At 39.5% G+C, this 20,436-nt stretch overlaps 1 protein-coding gene across 2 annotated transcripts in view; it reads right to left on the bottom strand.

Annotated features, from left to right (window-relative positions):
• The window catches only part of LOC139947978 (uncharacterized), a 59,274-nt gene that overhangs the window by 21,357 nt on the left and 17,481 nt on the right, over nucleotides 1–20,436 (bottom strand). For both annotated transcript variants that reach the window (XM_071945914.1, XM_071945913.1), the window contains exons 5-19: nucleotides 19,450–19,688; nucleotides 17,559–17,652; nucleotides 16,505–16,646; nucleotides 15,529–15,727; nucleotides 12,986–13,221; nucleotides 11,361–11,576; nucleotides 10,532–10,654; nucleotides 9,255–9,588; nucleotides 7,653–8,578; nucleotides 6,192–6,395; nucleotides 4,684–4,824; nucleotides 3,809–4,025; nucleotides 2,509–2,771; nucleotides 1,197–1,400; nucleotides 76–305 (exon numbers count right to left, since the gene is read on the bottom strand). In XM_071945914.1, coding sequence (XP_071802015.1) covers nucleotides 76–305; nucleotides 1,197–1,400; nucleotides 2,509–2,771; nucleotides 3,809–4,025; nucleotides 4,684–4,824; nucleotides 6,192–6,395; nucleotides 7,653–8,578; nucleotides 9,255–9,588; nucleotides 10,532–10,654; nucleotides 11,361–11,576; nucleotides 12,986–13,221; nucleotides 15,529–15,727; nucleotides 16,505–16,646; nucleotides 17,559–17,652; nucleotides 19,450–19,688 — 3,768 coding nt within the window. The remainder of the gene's footprint in view (nucleotides 1–75; nucleotides 306–1,196; nucleotides 1,401–2,508; nucleotides 2,772–3,808; nucleotides 4,026–4,683; nucleotides 4,825–6,191; nucleotides 6,396–7,652; nucleotides 8,579–9,254; nucleotides 9,589–10,531; nucleotides 10,655–11,360; nucleotides 11,577–12,985; nucleotides 13,222–15,528; nucleotides 15,728–16,504; nucleotides 16,647–17,558; nucleotides 17,653–19,449; nucleotides 19,689–20,436) is intronic.

Raw genomic sequence — 20,436 nt, 5'->3', positions numbered from 1 at the left:
CTGTTAGCGCCGATTCTGTGCTTACGGTAAGTAGAGCCATGATTTGGGCACTATACTGACTGAACCTCTTCTTACCTGTTCAATACACACTCCTCCATTACGACACAGTGGTGGCATTGCTTGGCATTCTACAATGTCTTCATCACACAATGTCCCTGTCCAATAGTCCTGACAAAAACACTGGAAGGATCCAGCTGGACTATTGATACACACAGCTCCATTCAGGCACGGACCACTCAGACATTCATTTATATCTTGCTGACATTGGGTACCAGACCATCCATCCAAGCAGTGGCATTCATAATCTGTCAAGCACAACAAAAGTTTTATAGTGTACATGTATAAAACATATTTGACATAACATATTTGAACAAAGTTATCAATTCTAGACTCGCTTTCAAAGCATGCAGGGACTACTTGCCTTTTTTTAGAAATGTTGGACACTGTAGGTTTGCATTTTTTGGTAAGGATGTATTGACCCCTTACATGCACGTCACACGCGTGAATATGCCACGCTCACCATTTTGGTGGTCAATAGGTTTACGTGTAAACTCCGCGTCTCCTAAAATGCGCACTTCACTGAATAATGCACAGTGACATTGCCCATCAAATGGCGCATCCAAGATTATTCTGATGATGACGTCAGGTGAATTGGGTCAATACAGACAAATTTACTCCAACCAAATTGTGTCATACATGTAGTATTGTGTCGCCCTATCTAAAAATTTACTTCAGTTACTCAATCAAAATATATCCACTTGTTTTAAATGCTGACCAATTGCTCTGTGCTCTTAGTTTTAGTTTTGACCTACTTATCGATGTTTATTATTATTATCGAAAAGAGAAGGGGTTCGCCCCGGTGTTCCTGGCTGTGGCTGCTGAATGTGCCGTAGCACCTTGTAAATCCTTATAAGGTGCTAAATAATTCTGTATAACATATATACACTAAGCCTCTTGAGTACCTTGTTTGGTACATACGGGCGCTATATACATGTGTTGTTGTAAGACTTGGGATATTGTTATTATTATTTTTAAATAGATGTTACAAATTTGCATTAGGGATAAAGAATATTAGTTTTGGTTTTTACCATATACACCAACGTGTGTTAGCACTGAGTATACAGCGCTAACACTTGGTGTATATGGGTAAAAACCCAAATTATTATTTTTATTATTATTATTATGAAGACACTTACCTCTTCCAATGCTTTCACACCTGGCTAGATTAAGACATGGATCCGACAGACATCCATGATTGAATATTTCACATAGAGATCCAACGTAATCGTCAGTACATTGACAACGGAATCCATTGGTACCATCGGTGTATTCAACACAGGTTCCTTCATTCTGACACGGATCGGACCGACAATCATAAATGTCGCCCTCACACTGATCACCTGTTGGAAATTGAAATCAAAACAGAAGAACTCAATCAAAAATATTAAATTTGCATCGGGATAGAGAGTATTACAGTATTTTCTTTTTTACCCTCACACCGATGTGTGTTAGCAATGTAAACTCACTACTTTCCAGAGTTCTGATCCAAAAAACAAAACCCAAACTTTTTTTTTTTTTTCACAGTACTCGGGAAAGTACTGAGTATAAAGAGCTAACTCAATAAACACCCAAAAAAGAGACAATCTGACAACAATGTTGTTAATTTTGTTGAACTGAATATACTTTATATGTCATCAGGCATATCACCCTAATCATAATCAGTTTGGATGTTGGGAAATCATATGGATGATGTTTGAGCATGGAGGAAGGAAGAAGGAGCTCAAACGAAGGGACTTCAAAAGCCGACCCCGTGGTACCGCGGTCGTTTAACGACACCTCGTAATCACCCACATACCTTAATATACAAACAATGGGCGACCTGGCGTATATGAGTTTGCACGTGCGCACTTGGTTCTTCACTCAACTATGGTGTCGTATGTCGTATGGATATAATAAAGAAAAAACTACTTTTTTGAGACCTGATAAAATTTGTGGACAATTCGCCCACCAAATCGAAAAACACAATTGAATATCAACCACCCTCGTGTGCTAATACCCAAATTTTGAACCACCGCTAGTGACAGGAAAGTTACAAAAATGTAAAAATAGGCTATGATATTTCCATGTAAACACCACAAACGGTAAATGAAAACATGTGTATTCACAATTCTTGTCTCCAATGATTCAACTTTACACGAAGGCAACGGTGCAGTCTGGCGGTACCACACCTTCGGTACAAAGAGATCTACTAATCGGCCGCCCAGCAGCAGATCTCCTATCTTTTAACCACTGGTCAGGGTATTCTTTTGTTACTCTGCAGTTTTTCAAGTCGTTCGAGCTCCTTCTCTTCCTTTCTGGGTCCTTCTGAATCACTCAAGTTCACCAGGATTAACCAGTTCCTTCCAAACTACGTGGACAAATTTACCAATGTACGATTTGTTGCAATAAAAGGAAAGCACTAATACAAAGTCAGACATGAAATCCAAAATCAAACTACTGTATACTTACCAGTGAATCCTTCTGCACAGATACAAGTGAATGGCAGAGTCACTCCTCTAACCCTACTGCATGTCCCTCCGTGAAAGCATGGCTGTGGATCACATACATCAATATCGATCTCACAGTTTGTGCCTTGATATCCTGATGTACAGATACAGCTATACTGAAAGTCACCATCTACACAAGCAGCTTCGTTCAGACATGGAGTACTAAGACAACTATCAATGGGTGTTGCACACAGTGGACCTTCCATACCATCTGGACAATCACACCTGAAACAGAAACAAATACCAATATCAACAACTGCCTTCTAGCTTTTATCACTCTTAAGCACAGTGTACTTTACACTTGTAGCATTTATCTGGACTACTCCAAATCATGCTATCTTGGGCCTTTTTTTAAACCTCAGCTCAGGCTCCGTATACTGATGTTTATGCAAAACGTGCTGCTCCAAAATGCAGGTTAAAGGATTTGGGAAATTTTTCAAAATGTCCATAGATTTACATTAAACTTACAGGGTTTGAAGGTAATGATAGTGGAAAGCTTCCCTTCAAATATTACTTACTGAGGTGCTGTAATTTTTGAGAAATTAGTAAACAAATGTCATGTAAATACGTTTGTAAATGATTAAAATAATTGTCATGACATTGTTTTACTTATTTCCCTAACACTACAGCACCTCAGCATGTAATATTTTCAGGGAAGCTTTCTACTATCATAATCTTCAAACTGTAAGTTTTGTGTACAATGTAGATCTGTGGACATTGTGTTTTTTGTCCTACAAAAGCTACATAGACCCTTTAAAGGCAGAGCTACATGTGTAAGCCCGATCCGGAGCCCAAGCCAAGGTTTGAGAAAGGCCCCTGGTATCAGTATCATATCGTATCATATAAATATTCATCTTTTGTGACAACAATGGAAAATCTACTTTTCAAGAAATTTTCAAGATGGTGGACACATCTAACCACTCGTCAGTTTTTGGTGAAAATTGTCTGTGTCGATTCGTGGTATTGTTTTTTGATTTTCTTTTTTAGCTTCTTGAGTAACAGTTTTCCTTTGAACTTATAGCTGGCACTATGAATTTTGAGACATCTCAAAATTAAGCATCTGAAAGCACACAACTTCGTGTGACAAGGGTGTTTTTTCTTTCCTTATTATCTCGCAACTTAGACGACCAATTGAGCTCAAATTTTCACAGGTTTGTTATTTTATGTATATATGTTGGGATACACCAAGTGAGAAGACTGGTCTTTGACATTTACCAAGTGTCCACTTCCTTTAAAGACTTCTCAACAGAAAGTTGATTTACCTGAATCCATTTACGAGATCTCGGCAGATTTGATGAGATTGACAAAGATTCAGTTGTTCACATTCATTGATGTCATTCTGACAGTTCGTTCCATTATATCCAGCCTGACACATACATTCGTACATATTCATCTGTGGCTGAAGACAGTAACCGTTGTTACCACATGGGAAGCTGGCACATTCGTCAATATCAATCTCACAGTAGGTACCCTCAAAACCTGCACAAATACAAAAGGTGAATTAAGAATACTGTCAATCAGTCAATTTATCAATCAATACGTAAAAAAGGTCTATCAATCAATGGGTTTTCCCGTTATTTTCTCCCGACTACGATGACCGATTGAGCCTAAATTTTCTAAGGTTTGTTATTTTTTTGTTGGCACCCCCAAACAAAGATATTGACAAAATAGGGACATCGCCAATATAGGGCTAGATAGCTCAGTTGGTAGAGTGCCGGCACGTTAATCCGGAGGTAGTTGGTTCGAATCCCACTCTAGTCAATTCTTTGTTCAACCCCAAAAATCGTTTGTTATTTTATATAGGAGTTGTGATACACAAAGTGTGGGCCTTGGACAATACCGTTAACCGAAAGTGTCCAATGGCTTTAAGGTGAGGGCTACACTTAACTATAACCGGGGGCATGTTAACATCTACTCCTAGGACTTAAACAGGGTTACCCCTTCACAGTTTGTAAGGATGTAGGCACGGGTATCATCCACTAGGAGCCTGGCTAGTAGAGCAGATTGCACTACCTTTTCCAACTTAAAGGGAAATACATGTCTGTGAGTACACATCAGTGTTGAGATTAGCAGATCAATCAATCTATCAATTCACAAATGAAGAAACTTAATAAATATTCCACTCTTATTAACCAACCTGGTGCACAAGTACATAGGAATCCATTGATGACATCATCACATGTTCCACCATTCTGACAAGGATTGGATCCGCATTCCACAATTTGAAACTGGCAAACGTCACCATGGTAACCTGGAGTACAGTAACAAGTATGTCCACCTAGCAACAACAAAAATATAAACAACCGATAAAAAAATACTAGAACCCACAAAAGTAATGTCTGTTCAGTAAATCTGAGGTCTTTTTAGGTTAGCAAGATCATGATTGATCGACAATCGTTCAGTGCACAATTTCATAGAGCTGCTAAGCACACAAACTTGCTTAGCATGAAACTTCTTCCTTGATTAAACCAGGATTACCAACAGAATTAAGCAGCTGTTGTTTGATTATCATGAAAATCATGTGGAAATTTAGCAAACATTTCATGCAAAGCAAATTTGTGTGCTTAGCAGCTCTATGAAATTGGGCCCTGGTCAGTCAGTCAGTCTATCAGGGCCCAATTTCATAGAGCTGCTAAGCACAAAAATTTGCTTAGCATGAAATTTCTTCCTTGATAAAAACAGGATTACCAACCAAATTTCCATTTGTTGGATATTGCTAGTTACTGGTATTTAGCTGTTGTTTGCTTATCCTGAAAATCATGTGGAAATTTGGTTGGTAATCCTGTTTTTATCGAGGCAAAATTTCATGCTAAGCAAAATGTTGTGCTTAGCAGCTCTAGTCAGTCAGCCTTTCAGGTCAATTGTACATGTTTGGTGTTGCGGCCAAGCGGATAAGAACATCGGGCTCAAGTTGTGGTGTTTCTGTTCAGCAGAGTGTGGGTTTGAGCCCCAGTCACAAACTTGTCTTCTTAAGAATGACACTTAACCATTGCTTCGTCCTTGGGGATGGATGGGGGACAGAAAGTCATTGGTCTTGTATGTTGTGTAATGCACAGGAAAAAAAAATGTGCACTTATCGAAAAGAGAAGAGATTCGCCCGGGTGTTCCTGGCTGTGACTGCTGAATGCACCGTGGCACCTTATAAACCCTAATTGGGTCTCAGAATTCATAACTTCAATAATCTTTCTGTAAAAAATGTATATACTAAGCGCCTTGAGTGACAAGGGGACGGGGTCCACTCCTCTGAACGAACTTATTCTCAAGATTCAAGCAGCCATTCTACAAAGTCCACGTCGCCTTTCTGCTGTTTGTTTATTTATTTATTTAGGGAACTTTCATTGTATTAAAGTCTGAATGTAAACCTATTTACTTATGTATGAAATTTATATTGTACGGGTTGCTCTGAGAATGTAAAGGTGCAAAACTGGAAAATTGTTAAAGCTAAATTATTGTGGGGTACTTCTATTAAATTGTAGTTTCTTTATTATTTCTAATCTGGTGTCACTGTGTTCCATTCTTGTGTCTGGGTTTTATGTATGATATTAGTCTGAGTAGAGTGGAGAAAGGGTCCACTCTGCGACAACCTTGTTGGTCGATACATGCGCTATATATGACTTTGATATTATATTATATTTGTATATTTACCTGTAGGTTTCTCAACACAGACAGAATTTTCACCGCATGGGTTAAAGTTACATTCCCTGACGATGGCTTCACAATGAACTCCAATGAAATCTTCTTGGCATAGACATTCATATCCGTTATCTCGATCTTGACATGTACCTCCAAAGAAACATGGCTGACTTAAACATTCATCAATGTTCTGATCACATAGTTTGCCATAAAAACCTGAAATGAAGAAGAAGTAGAAGAATGAGATAGAGCAGTGGTTTATTTAATTCTACACAAACATTTATCATTGTTTTAAAGGCAGTGGACACTATTGGTAATTGTCAAAGACTAGCCTTCACAGTTGGTGTATCTCAACATATGCATAAAATAACAAACCTGTGAAAATTTTAGCTCAATCGGTCATTGAACTTGCAAAATAATAATGAAAGAAAAAAACACCCTTGTCACACGAAGTTGTGTGCGTTTAGATGGTTGATTTGGAGACCTCAAGTTCTAAATCTGAGGTCTTGAAACCAAATTTGTGGAAAATTACTTCTTTCTCAAAAACTATTGCACTTCAGAGGGTGCTGTATCTCACAATGTGTTATACCATCAACCTCTCCCCATTACTCATCACCAAGTGAGGTTTTGTGCTAATAATTATTTTGAGTAATTACCAATAGTGTCCACTGCCTTTAACTAAGAGAGGTTTGCCGTAACACCATGCGCAGTGTTGGTTCTGAAACCTAATGATCAGTATGCTCTGAACATTTTAAACTGCAAACAGTCTTAGTTTGTCCTTCCACCATGCAAAGTTTAAAATCTTACTCGTCAATGTTATAATCACATGGTCTGACATGAAACAAGTAAAAAAAACTGAAATTCAGGGGAGCCAGTCCAAAGCCATACACTCGTTAGCTTCTGTATAGCCAGGGATCACACCTGAGTTTACCCAATGTTTAAAGACACTGGACACTATTGGTTATTGTCAAAGACCAGTCTTCTATCTTGGTGTATCTCAACAGAGGCATAAAATAACCTACCTGTGAAAATTTGAGCTCAATTGGTCGTTGAATTTGCAAAATCAAATTCTGAGGGCTCAAAATCAAATTCTAATATTTTAGTGAGAAATTACTTCTTTCTCAAAATATATGTTACTTTGGGAGCTGTTTCCCACAATGTTTTATACTATAAACAGCTCTCCATTACTCATTACCTAATAAGGTTTTATGCTAATAATTATTTTGAGTAATTACCAACAGTGTCCAGGGGTCGATTTCACAAAGAGTTAGGACTAGTCCTAACTTAGGACTAGTCCTAGGAGATATACAACTTGCATGGATAGTCCTAAGTTAGGACAAGTAATCGGTCCTAACTCGAGATAGACTAGTCCTAACTCTTTGTGAATTCCACCCCAGTGCCTTTAAGTATGCTTTATTTTGAAAAACAGTTGAGCAACCAGGGAGCAATATAAGTTAGGTGTAGGCATCTTACCTTGTAAGCAGTTACAGTTGAAATCTCCATATGTATTATTACAATACAATGTATGTGAAGGATCACAACGGCTAGGTTGGGCTTGACATTCATTCACATCTGCCTCACAGAGAACTCCTTGGAAGTTATTCGGACAATCACAACGGAAGGCATTAATCAGATCAATACAAACTCCACCATGCTGACAGGGTGATGACATACAATCGTCGACATTGATGGTACAGAATTCACCTACCCATCCTGGTGAGCAGGAACATGTATAGCTATTCAATCCATCGATACATAGTGCATTATTCTGGCAGTTATTAACTGGAAGACATTCGTTGATTTGACTCTGACAGAGTATACCTTCGTAGCCTGATGCGCAGAGACATGTAAACCCATTGAAACGATCGATACACTGCGCTCCGTTTAAACATGGCCCAGACCCACACTCATCTATCTCCATCTCACAACGATCTCCCTGGTACCCGGCAATACACGTACACGTAAAGCCATTGAGTTGGTCACTGCAGAATCCTCCATTAAAACAAGGTGATGAGACGCATTCGTTGATTTCAACGGAACAAAGAATACCCAGAAACCCTCCTTGACAAACACACCGGTATCCGTTCACGCCATCAATGCATAAGCCTCCATTCAAACATGGCCGACTTACACACTCATCAATGTCAACCTCACATCGGGGACCAGTGAATCCGAGCAAGCATGTGCAGATGAACGAACCCAACGCATCAGAGCAAGTACCACCATTGATACATGGGTTACTTAGACACTCATTGACCTCAGTCTGACAACGAGGGCCTTCCCATGCAGCAGGACAGTTACAAGTAAATGAGTTACTACCATCTTGACATTGTCCACCGTTAAAACACGGCGAGGAGAAACACTCATTGATGTTGATTGAACACCGTGGACCCTCAAATCTGTTAAAGTTAAAAATAACAAAAAATGTTTTACTTCAGCCTTTTCCTGGAACATAATATCATTTCCATTTCAAGACTTTTTATTAATAATCTACATAATACAGTCAACCCTCATTAAAAGAGCACGGTTATAAAGAATTTCTGCTTATAAAGAGTACATCTCATTTCTGCTTTGTGTTTCTTTGTTTTGCTCTCCTCTTATATCAATGTCCCTGTTATAAAGAGGTAATTTGGCCAGTCCAAGCGATCTTGAAATAACGAAGAGTCGACTGTAATTACAGGGGTGGATTTCACAAAGAGTTAGGACTAGTCTTATCTCGAGTTAGGACGAGTTACTAGTCCTAACTTAGGACTACATGTAGCTGTACGCTTTTGATATCTCTTAGGACTAGTCCTAAGTTAGGACTAGTCCTAACTCTTTGTGAAATCGTCCCCAGGTACAGGAAGTAAAGATCTCTGAAGGTAAAGTCTTTTCAGAACCAACATTCCTAGAATGTACCCATTACCATGATTACAGTTACTATCTAATTGGAAAGCCTCAAATCCTAAAAAATGTTGCTATTTATACATGTAAAAGATGAACCAAAGTGAAATTCTTCTTTCTAAACGCTAGCAATGGTGAAATTCTAAATGTTGTAACAACTAGAAGGTGTGACTATTTACTATTTCTACTTACCCCGCAGCACACTGACACGCAAAGCTGTTGCGTCCATTCACACACAGTGCTTGATTCTGACAAGGTGTAGACGCACATTCATCATAATCCAAATCACAATTAGCTCCCGTCCACCCAGGCGGACAAAAACAGGTGTATTGATTAATCCCATGGGTACAGACAGCACCATTCTGACAGTACCCTAAAGCACATTCATCGATGTCTAGATTACAGAGAGGCCCCTCCCATCCTGGGGCACAGGAACAGGTGTAGGAGTTAATAGCGTCGTTACAGGTAGCTCCATTGAAGCATGGCGTGGATAGACACTCATCGATGTTCACATTGCAACGTGGACCTGGGTTATGAAAACAGGAAATATCACTCAATCAGTCACACTGACAGACAAACAAATCTCTCAGGTGATACCTGGGTTCACACTAACAGACAAACCAACCTCTCAGGTGAAACCTGGATTCACACTTACAGACAAACCAACCTCTCAGGTGAAACCTGGATTCACACTGACAGACAAACCAACCTCTCAGGTGATACCTGGGTTCACACTAACACACAAACCAACCTCTCAGGTGAAACCTGGATTCACACTTACAGACAAACCAACCTCTCAGGTGAAACCTGGATTCACACTGACAGATAAAACAACCTCCCCTAAGGTGAAACCTGGATTCACACTGACAGAAAAAAACAACCTTTCAGGTGAAACCTGGATTCACACTGTCAGACAAACCAACCTCTCAGGTGAAACCTGGATTCACACTGACAGATAAACCAACCTCTCAGGTGAAACCTGGGTTCACACTGACAGACAGACCAACCTCTCAGGTGAAACCTGGATTCACGCTGACAGATGAAACCACCTCTCAGGGTAAACCTGGATTCACACTGACAGATTAAACAACCTCTAGGACGAAACCTGGATTCACACTGACTGACAAACCAACCACTCAGGTGAAACCTGGATTCACACAGCCAGATAAACTAACCTCTCAGGTGAAACCTGGATTCACACAGCCAGATAAACTAACCTCTCAGGTGAAACCTGGATTCACACCGACAGATAAACCAACCTCTCAGGTGAAACTGGATTCACACCGCTAGATAAACCAACCTCTCAGGTGAAACCTGGGTTCACACTGACAGACAGACCAACCTCTCAGGTGAAACCTGGATTCACACTAACAGACAAACCAACCTCTCAGGCAAAGCCTGAAACATTTTAACAGAAATCCAAACTTTTCGTCAGAGTTAAAGAAACAGAATTGAGTCAAACTTCTTACCTCTCCATCCTGATGCACAGAAGCAATTGTAAGAGTTCACATTATCAGTACATGTGGCACCATTAAGACATGGATTAGATTCACACTCATTGATGTCTATTTCACAGTCATTGCCGCTGAATCCTGTAATAAGACACAAACATTGTGTATAATGAGAAATGAAGAATGAGAGAAACAAAATTGGAGTGAAGAAAAACAATTTGTCTTAGACATAAACATATATAAAAATATAATTTCCCAACATAAGCTTCTTTTGAGAGAAGACCTTTATCAATCAATCAATCCATCAGAAGGTCTTTACATCAAGTGCACAACAAATATATATTTGGTTTGCGGTAACACTGAGTTCGTTCTTAGAGAACTGTCTTTCTTATTCTACTACCCTTGAGTAGTTTTATCGGATGTTTGGGAGACTTCTCTGTTCTGAAAAGAACTGTCCTGCTTTTTAACTTCTACCCGGGTGGAAGGTATAGACAATTGGCTGGGACTACTACTTTAGCTTATAGGATCGTAATTAACTGCACTACCGCGGAGTCAGTTCTTGAATTGGTCTCTACGTTTCGACTAGCTTGCTCTAGTCATCGTCAGGATGACAAATTTCACAAACCACAATACTTCTGTTGTTCATAAGAGGAATAACACAAACAGCTAAATACAAACATATAAAGCTAAACAATGGAACTAGTGCAGTGATTTATAAATACAGAGGTTACAGGGTTTGAGTCCTGCTATGTTCATTCTTGTCAATCTCAATTCTTCATGTCTGCAATAGTAACCTAGTAATATCTCAAGTCCATTTACAATAGTTCTAGTAATTCCACATACTAACCTGGTAGACATGTACATGTGTATCCAGCCACTCTATCCGTACATACAGCATTGTTATAACATGGATTACTGCCACATTCATCAACCTCCATCCCACACAGCGTTCCCTCATACCCAGCAGCACAAGAGCAGTTAAACCCACCAATAAAGTCATTACACTGACCACCGTTCAGACAGAGGTTGGGGATGCAGTTATTGGCAATGGAACAGTTTTTACCTGAGGAAGATAAAGACAGTATACAAAAATGACAATATAAAGTACCATGCCAAGATATATACATGTATATGATACAGGGCAGCTTAAATGCACTGGACACTATTGGTTATTACTCAAAATAATTGTTAGCATAAGAACTAACTTGGTAATAAGCAATGGAGAGCTGTTGATAGTATAAAACATTGTGAGAAAGAAGTAATTTGATTTCGAGACCTCAGATTTAGAATTTGAGGTCTCGAAATCAAGCATCTGAAAGCACACAACTACGTGTGACAAGGGTGTTTTTTTTCTTTCATCGTTATCTCGCAACTTCGACGAGTGATCAAGCTCAAATTTTCACAGGTTCGTTATTTTATGCATATGATGAGATGCACCAAGTGAAAAGACTGGTCTCTGACAATTACCAATAGTGTCCAGTTCTTTAAGGCATGGTGCAAAAATACTAAGAAGGGGTGTGCGGTGACACCATGTAAAGATCTCTTTTGTGAGCAGAACAAACCAGTCTTCTAAGAGCTACCACTACTCACAAAAGACATTTGTACATGGTGTCACCGCAAACCTTACTATAAAGTTCCTTACTTTATCAATTAGTAGATCAAGACACAATCATAGATAGACATTTTTCAGAACGGTATCTCATTCTCTAAAAATGTATAATGAGTTTTACTGTTTTCTTCTTCCTTTCTCGAGCAGCCTTCATAATTGAAAATAGTCGCACTGCGTACTGGGGTCTTTTAAGCGCATTGCTAGCTGTTGTAACAACATATAGGACCTACAGCTTTGCGTCCAATCCAAAGGACGAAGCAGTGGTTAAGTGTCTTGCTTAAGGACAGAAATGTCACGACTCTCGAACCCACACTCCCTTGAACAGGTCAGAGCTTGAGTTCGATGGCAGTGCTCTTAACCGCTCGGCCACTACACCTCCACTTACCCTCAACGATACATCTACATGAATAATCACTTACCCTTAGTAAAGGCACTGGACATTTTGGGTAGTTACTCAAATTGGTAGCATAAAAACTTACTTGGTAACAAGTAATGGAGAGCTCTTGATAGTATAAAACATTGTGAGAAACGACTCCCTCTGAAGTAACATAGTTTTCGAGAAAGTAGTAATTTTTCAATGAATTTGATTTTGAGACCTCAGATTTAGAACTTGAGGTCTCGAAATCAAGCATCTGAAAGCACACAACTTGTGCGACAAGGGCGTTTTTTCTTCCATTATTCTCAATTGAGCTCAAATTTTCAAAGGTTCTTTATTTTACGCAGATGTTGAGATACACCAAGTGAAAAGACTGGTATTTGACAATTACCTATAGTGTACAGTGTCTTGAAACTAAACTTAATGGTCTGATGAGCCTTTCTCGAAGGCTAAAAACTCAGTGGTATCTGCATGTATAATCACTTACCCTTATTAAACTCAACAGTACATAGACATGTATAATCCTGTATCCCATCCACACATGTAGCACCATTCACGCATGGATTTGGGCTACAGTCATCAATGTTAACACAGTTTAGGGGTGTTGGAGTAATCTGACGAAACCCTGCCGCGCACGAACAATCAAAATCACAGCTTTGCGACGGTGACAAACAGGCTGGCTCACAAACCTCGTCAGGAAAACAACCGTCATGACTGATATTCCTACGGGAATAAAAAGTTCAACACATGTTAAAGACACCTACATTGTATCTGGTTCATAAGGAAGATTATAACACACCTCTTGCTTGTTCTGTATTCTGGTTGGCTGAAACTGGGTCATGTGGGTTGAATTAATAATAATATAGTGTAATGATCGCGCGCGCATGTTTTGCGGGAATAGTGCCCGGCAGGCACTAGTTATTTCAAATAGTGACTGGTTACAGCGCCCTCTCTTGACATGAACCGTGAACTGCAACTAAAAAACTTCCTTTCTTTCCCAAGTTTCTTTCTTATTTAATATTTAAGACCGAGGTGTGTTATAAAACACATACATATACTGACTGGCATAATTCGGGCCTGTGAGTGACCAGAAGAGGAGCCTATTCTGGTCACTCAAAGTCCCTCGGGGAAATAAATGTACACTAGTTACCTCTTTGCCAGTCAATATGTGTATAAAAGTTAAGAGTCAGGTCGGGTGAAATTTTGATTTAGGCTGGGGTCACCATCCTTTCACATCCGGTATTTCAGGCCATCACAGCAATTTTGCTCTATAAGGGGCACTTCTATAAAAGAGAAGACAATTTCAATTTGTATTGGAACTTTGCAAAGGGCACCACAGCAAAAGCACAGGGCACCTTGGCAATTGATGTGGGTGCTGTGGGTTATTTTGAGGCCTGGTGTCTTCTTGGAGACAGTACAAGAAAGGAGGAACTTTATATGAAGGTAAACAAAATCTAGAGGTTGAATAAAACTTGATATTTACATGATTCTAAAGGGCATAGAGGCAGGTAATCTTTATGAGCTACTAATTGTCACATCAAATACATATTCACACCCTTTGTACATAGAGCTGCTAAGCACAAAAATTTGCTTAGCATGAAATTTCTTCCTTGATAAAAACAAGATTACCAACCAAATTTCCATGTGATTTTGAGGATTTAAGCAAACAACAGCCGTACACAAGTAAACAGGCGATATGCAACAAATGGAAATTTGTTGGTAATCCTGTTTTTATCAAGGAAGAAATTTCATGTTAAGCAAATTTTTGTGCTTAGCAGCTCTATGAAATTGGGCCCAGGTGTAGACTGGGGCCCCTGTCTTTATCCGCAAGGGTAAAGACAAGTCCCTGTCGCTAGATCCAGTGATTCCATTGGATACAATCATATAATTTCGATAAACGTGCAGTGACATGAGCTAGCTGCCCAAACAGTACACTGCTCTCAAGTCCGCCGCTCTATGTTAAATGACTGAGGTCAAAGGTGAATCTACACGCCGGTTTTGGAGGCCTCTGGCGTTATTCACAAGCCTCGAAGTGTGACGTCAGATGTTCAGGCTACATCTGGTGTGGCATTTTTAACAACAGCCACTTGGCAAAACTATAGTGATCAATCATAAAACTTGATACTGAAAAGGTCGATCCCAAAGAGGTCGAGGTCAACTGACTTATGTTGACTTACTATGAAAGGACACTGGGTTTGTGACAGCTGGAGAACTATCTACATGCTTGAGGGACAGGGGGGTCTGGGGTCAACTCTGTCGTAACATCATTGACCAAGGACACCACTCCAAATAGAAGAAACCTAACAAAATCAAATGAGCATTTTTGATTTTCCAAGGGGTGGATTTCACAAAGAGTTAGGACTAGTCTTATCCCGAGTTAGGACGAGTTACTCATCCTAACTTAGGACTAGCCTTAAGTTTTTAATATCTCCTAGTATACAAATATTGACTGCTTCGAGTGCTATGGTTAAAACTATGACTCCCGAGGTGATCCCCGGAGCGTTCTATTTTCCCTCGGCTTCGCCTCGGGAAAATAGAACGCTCCGGGGATCACCTCGGGAGTCATAGTTTTAACCATTGCACGAGTAAAAGCAGTTAATATTTGTTTTATAACACCCCAAACATTTCTTAATACTGTACTATTATTATTAAGTTACAGACCTGAATGCTACAATCCACGGACGACGCGAATACAAATTGCAAAAACTTTTACTGTGCTGCATGTAGTGTCGTGCAATCCGAAATGATTACAGACTATTAATTTATCATCCTCATACATGCAACGGGCGTCTGGGTACTGCACGCCGTGTGCTAGTCTTCAGACTAGCGCACGGCAAACCGACGCGCTATCACACGGCCGTCGTCTAGCAAAACTAAGACATGTCATGTGACGCGCTCTAAACCAATGAGCAGGCAGAATGCGTGTAAGGGGTGTTATAATTAGGACTAGTCCCAAGTTCTTTGTGAAATCAACCCCAGCAGATGTTGTTTTTCAGTCGGAAATACTAAGATGTTTTTTTTTTAACAAACCTTTGAGCTCTCATCTGAGTTTTGAAGTTGATAAGTTCCGGAGGTTCCGGTGTAATACTGTAGGAGATAAATCTCAATCCTTCATAACATCCTCTGAGTGCTGTAAGAGCTGCTGCAGGAAACGGATCAGGAACGGTGGTAGGATCTTGTAGACCTCCTATCATTAACTCAGCTGCATTCAGTGTTTGGGCTGCACCAGCTGGGTAAGATTCACATAGAAATATCGATTACAAAATGAAGTTAACTCTTTGGTGCACAAGGCGGTCGCTAGCGACCACCAAAAACAGGTCAAATTTGACCTTTATAAACAATCATAACTTACAAACTACAAACCCATATATACTGCCTTCATTTGGTTGTTTAGAGCAATTGTTGAGCTTTCTTTTGGTGTGAAGTTCAACAGGGGGTGCTACATGTATTGAACAATTTTGAGAAAAACATGGTTGAACATGTTCTTCTTTTGTTTTGTTTTTAAATTAATCTGTTAACACATCTTCAATAAAAAAAACAACATGACTTTCTTATATGATATGAGAGCAACATCACCAAATGGAGACAAAGTTTATCACAAGAAAATATTGACATATTGGGACTTTTTTAAACTTCCAGCCTTGTTTGGATAAAGACTCTGCTAGGGTCCAAGTGTGAGGCCATTATAGTTCTTCTCCATTTATAACCCCCATAGGTGGCATGTTATGGACGAGCAGTCTAGTTCACCAGACCCAAGCTCTGGTGTCGTCAGCAGCAGAGTGTGGGTTTGAATCCCTGTCATGTAACCTGTGCCTTTGTGGCATGTTATGGACGAGCAGTCTAGTTCACCAGACCCAAGCTCTGGTGTCGTCAGCAGCAAAGTGCAAGTCCAAATTCTTGCGACGTCTGCATCAATAAGTTGCAGACAATAACTAAAGTGTTTGATAAAACTACGGAATAAATACGAGAACGCAATAATTTAAGTCAATTTCACTCGTCGACTTACGATAACTAACAGCAGCTAACTGGCGACCCATCTCATCATACATGGTTGCATTTCTGCCTTCCCTGGTAACCCGTATATATTTCCAGTTACCGTCGTTGTAACCGGTGGCCGGTGATGTGACAAACGTGCCAGCCTCAGATCCCTGATGAAATAAGACAAAGTAGGTTGAGTCGTCAAGAAAATGACACCTTCTAAGAATCCAATACTGGAAAATACACCTAGAAGTGTCAAATACTATTGTGACAATTCAAAAGGGCAGATCCAAAGAAAATGACACATCAAGGTGAAAATTGAACTTTGTATAAAAGCTTAGTTTTCAACTAAATCTCAATGAAGACAGTCTATAATTATTTGATGATTAAGTGAAGAAAGTAAGAAATGCATCATTTCAACACTTTTTCAGCTAAACAGTGGAAAGAAAACAGTGGTCAAAAGTGTAATGTCCAAAACGCTCCAAATGAATTGTCCATAACGCTGGATATGCCTGAATCTGAAATCAAAGTTTGTATGAGTTATTGATTTCTCATGTGGGTTTATTTTTGTTCACTTGAACAACAAAAACCCCTCTGAAGCTTTGACCTCAAATCATACCTTCTTCTTCTGTTGACTCTTTCAAACTAAATATTAAATAATTTCTTATCTAAGAACACTATCAGTCATAGGTCAATAATAATAATATTGAGTTTTTATATAGCGCTTTTTCACACCCCAAGGGTGTCCCAAAGCGCTTCAAACTACTACCCCTGGTCACTGGGCCTTAAATCATTCCTTAAACCATCTCAGCTCCCTGGGGAGTATACAGCCTTGTGCAACAAATGCGCTATTCGGCTAAATCAATCACAAGAACCATCTGTGACCTCACTGGTACCCATTCACCCCTGGGTGGAGAGAAGCAAGTGTAATTAAGTGTCTTGCTCAGGGAAACATGTGTCGCGACCGGGATTCGAACCCACACTCTGCTGAACAGGATCGTCAGAGCTTGAATTCGGTGCTCTTATCCACTCGGCCACGACACCCCAAACACATAGACTCCATCTGCACCTACTACACCTACCTTTGTATTGAGGCCTAGTACTAGTCTGCCTTGATCCATGTAGACTGTTAGATACGCCGGTCCACCCAAGTAAAATATCATTCCACTTGAGGCTCTGAAACAAAAAATATGAACTTACAAATCATCACAAAGAAATTAAAGAACAGATACCACATACATGTAGGTCATGACCTTAGCTGACCCTCGTCTAGGCCTTTAAAGACCAAAAGTTTCCATTAGACTTTTAAATCTTCAAATTTGCATACTTAAAAAATAAAAACACCTTTATTATTTCAAAGATGAAATGCAAGGCCTGAGACTGATAGTTTTTTTTTTTTAACCCATAAACAACTCTTCCTTAAATTACTGACAAACAGTGGCAATAACATTAAATTTAAAGTTGACAGATAAAACACTATAGAAAATACAGAGTTAACCTTGACACAATAATTTAAAGGAGTCCCGTCTTGTCAAAATTACAGAGACTTTTGAGGAAGTTTTGAATACAATTTGTAAGATGCAGTAATGTAGACCTTGACCTTATACGAAGGCATATCAGATTATGTCGGTGAATCATGCAACGCTTATGTCAAACACTTGTAGCTGGATGTATTTCTTGACATTTCAGATTACATCCATAAATTACTACAAATTGCTCATTCTATCCTTGAAATTTGACACCGACTGAAAAAGAAAGATTCTAAATCAACTTGAATGAGGAAATAAACATCTTCCTTAGCCAGGTTACATGTACATATACATCAAATTAACAACTGACAGTCGTAGGAACAAATTAGTTAGCTGTGAATACAATGAGAAATATCAAACCACTTCATGAAAAATTGCTATACTTTATATGGTGTGTACTTAATAGGGAAGGTACACGTTTGGTAGTTTATACTCAAAACAAATATTAACCTAAAAACTGACTTGGTAACGAGCGTTGGAGAGCTGTTGATAGTATAAAACATTGTGGGAAACGACTCCCTCTGAAGTAACGTAGTTTTTGAGAAAGAGTTCATTTCTCACTAAAATAATAAAAGACTTCTAGCAAGAAGTCTTTTATTCCTATATGAAAGCACACAAATTCGTCCAACAAGGGTGTTTCTTCTTTCATCATTTTCTCGCAACTTCGATGACCGATTGAGCCCAAATTTTCACAGGCTTGTTTCTTTATGCTTATGATGGGATACACCAAGTGAGAGGACTGTCCTTTGACGATTACCAAACGTGTACAGTGCCTTTAAGACTATTTTTAAGATTTCTCTGGTTGTAGAGTGCATCAGTCATTAAGATATACACCAGAGAGTCAACTCTCCTGTGAATCTGTTTCATGCCTGACATACATGTGTGCACTCTACAATATTCACTTGTTTTCTAAATAGTAGAAAAAAATAGTCTTAAAGTACATGGATCCCAATTTTGCAAGAAAAATTGCCTTTAGAGACACTGGACACCTTTGGTAATTGTCAAAGATCAATCTTCTCACTTGGTGTATCCCAACATATGCATAAAATAACAAACCTGTGAAAACTTGAACTCAACTGGTCGTTGAAGTTTCGAGAGTATAATGGCAGAAAAAAACACCGCACAAGTTTTGTGCTTTCAGATGCTTGATTGCGAGACCTCAGCCGAGGTCTCGAATTCAATTCAAATATTTCAGTGAGGAATTACTTCTTTCTCAAAAACTACCTTACTTCAGAGGGAGCTGTTTCTCACAATGTTTTATACTATCAACAGCTCTCCATCGCTTGTTACCAAATAAGTTTTTATGCTAACAATTATTTTGAGTAATTACCAATAATGTCCACTGCCTTTTATCATTTCTCTCACAAGGTTAGTAGGTTTTGTAACACTCGTTGGTTTCACTGGAAACTAAAAACATACTTTTGGAAGCATCGTTGAAACTTACCTGGTCCGGAATCTCAAACTTAGAATAGTCTTCGTTCCTGGGGTAAGTGGGTGCTCTATCGACAGGAAACCCTGACTGGTCCGAGTAGTGATAACAGTGGGTGGGGCACAGAAATCTAACGGGCAACCATCTTTGACCCCATGAAGGTCATCAGCGAGGTCAAAGTTCAATATATTCTGACTTGTCCTGATGTAGCTGACACATGTAACAAGATACCCATTCAGTCTTTCTGTATTCACCTAGAAAAACAAAACAGGGGAAATAATAAATGATTCATTGTTTCAAAATCGAATGACAGAGAGTAATGTATTTGGTACATGTAGGGAGAGGTCGAGCTTGTGCGGTGTAGGTGGGGGAAGTCAGTCTTCATTCTCTTCCAGAAGTCTGCGACCTTGGGGTTATGTTAGATGCATCAGGGACTTGAGCGTCATATTTATCACACATACTCTATGTTCCCAAAACTCGTCTGGCAAGCTAAGGAGACCATGCCTTTTCCAGCTGTGCACCGGGTCTCTGGAATTCCTTGCCAGACGAGCTGAGGGACACACCCTGGCCTACAGAATGGGCGCTTACGGAAGCAGTGAATTCTGTGCTTACAGCAAGCGTATTCATGGGTTGGCTGCGAACTTTGGCTTCAAGTTACTAGGCATTCTATGCTTACAAGGCTAGCGCAGAAAATCGCAATTGCACGAAAGCGGGGAAGCGTGATTGAAGCGCAGAACTCGGCGGTAAGCAGAGCCATGAAATTGGGCCCTGATCTGTCAACATTCAAACACAACCACAAGACTCATACTGTTCAATTTGTCAGCTTGCTAGCATCTGGCGCCTTTGAATGGTTCTATTCCAGATACTGTGCGCCATATAAATTGTATGTTATTATTATTATTATTATTTACGTACATTGTATCTCAGGCGTTCAACTTGCACTTGAAGGGGTGCAGCAATTTCCCTCTGGTAAGGGGGAGCTTCTATGGGGAAATGTAAGTT

This window comes from Asterias amurensis, chromosome 15 (assembly GCF_032118995.1).
Source record: "Asterias amurensis chromosome 15, ASM3211899v1".
NCBI lineage: Eukaryota > Metazoa > Echinodermata > Asteroidea > Forcipulatida > Asteriidae > Asterias > Asterias amurensis.
This window is presented reverse-complemented; position numbering and strand designations above follow the sequence as displayed.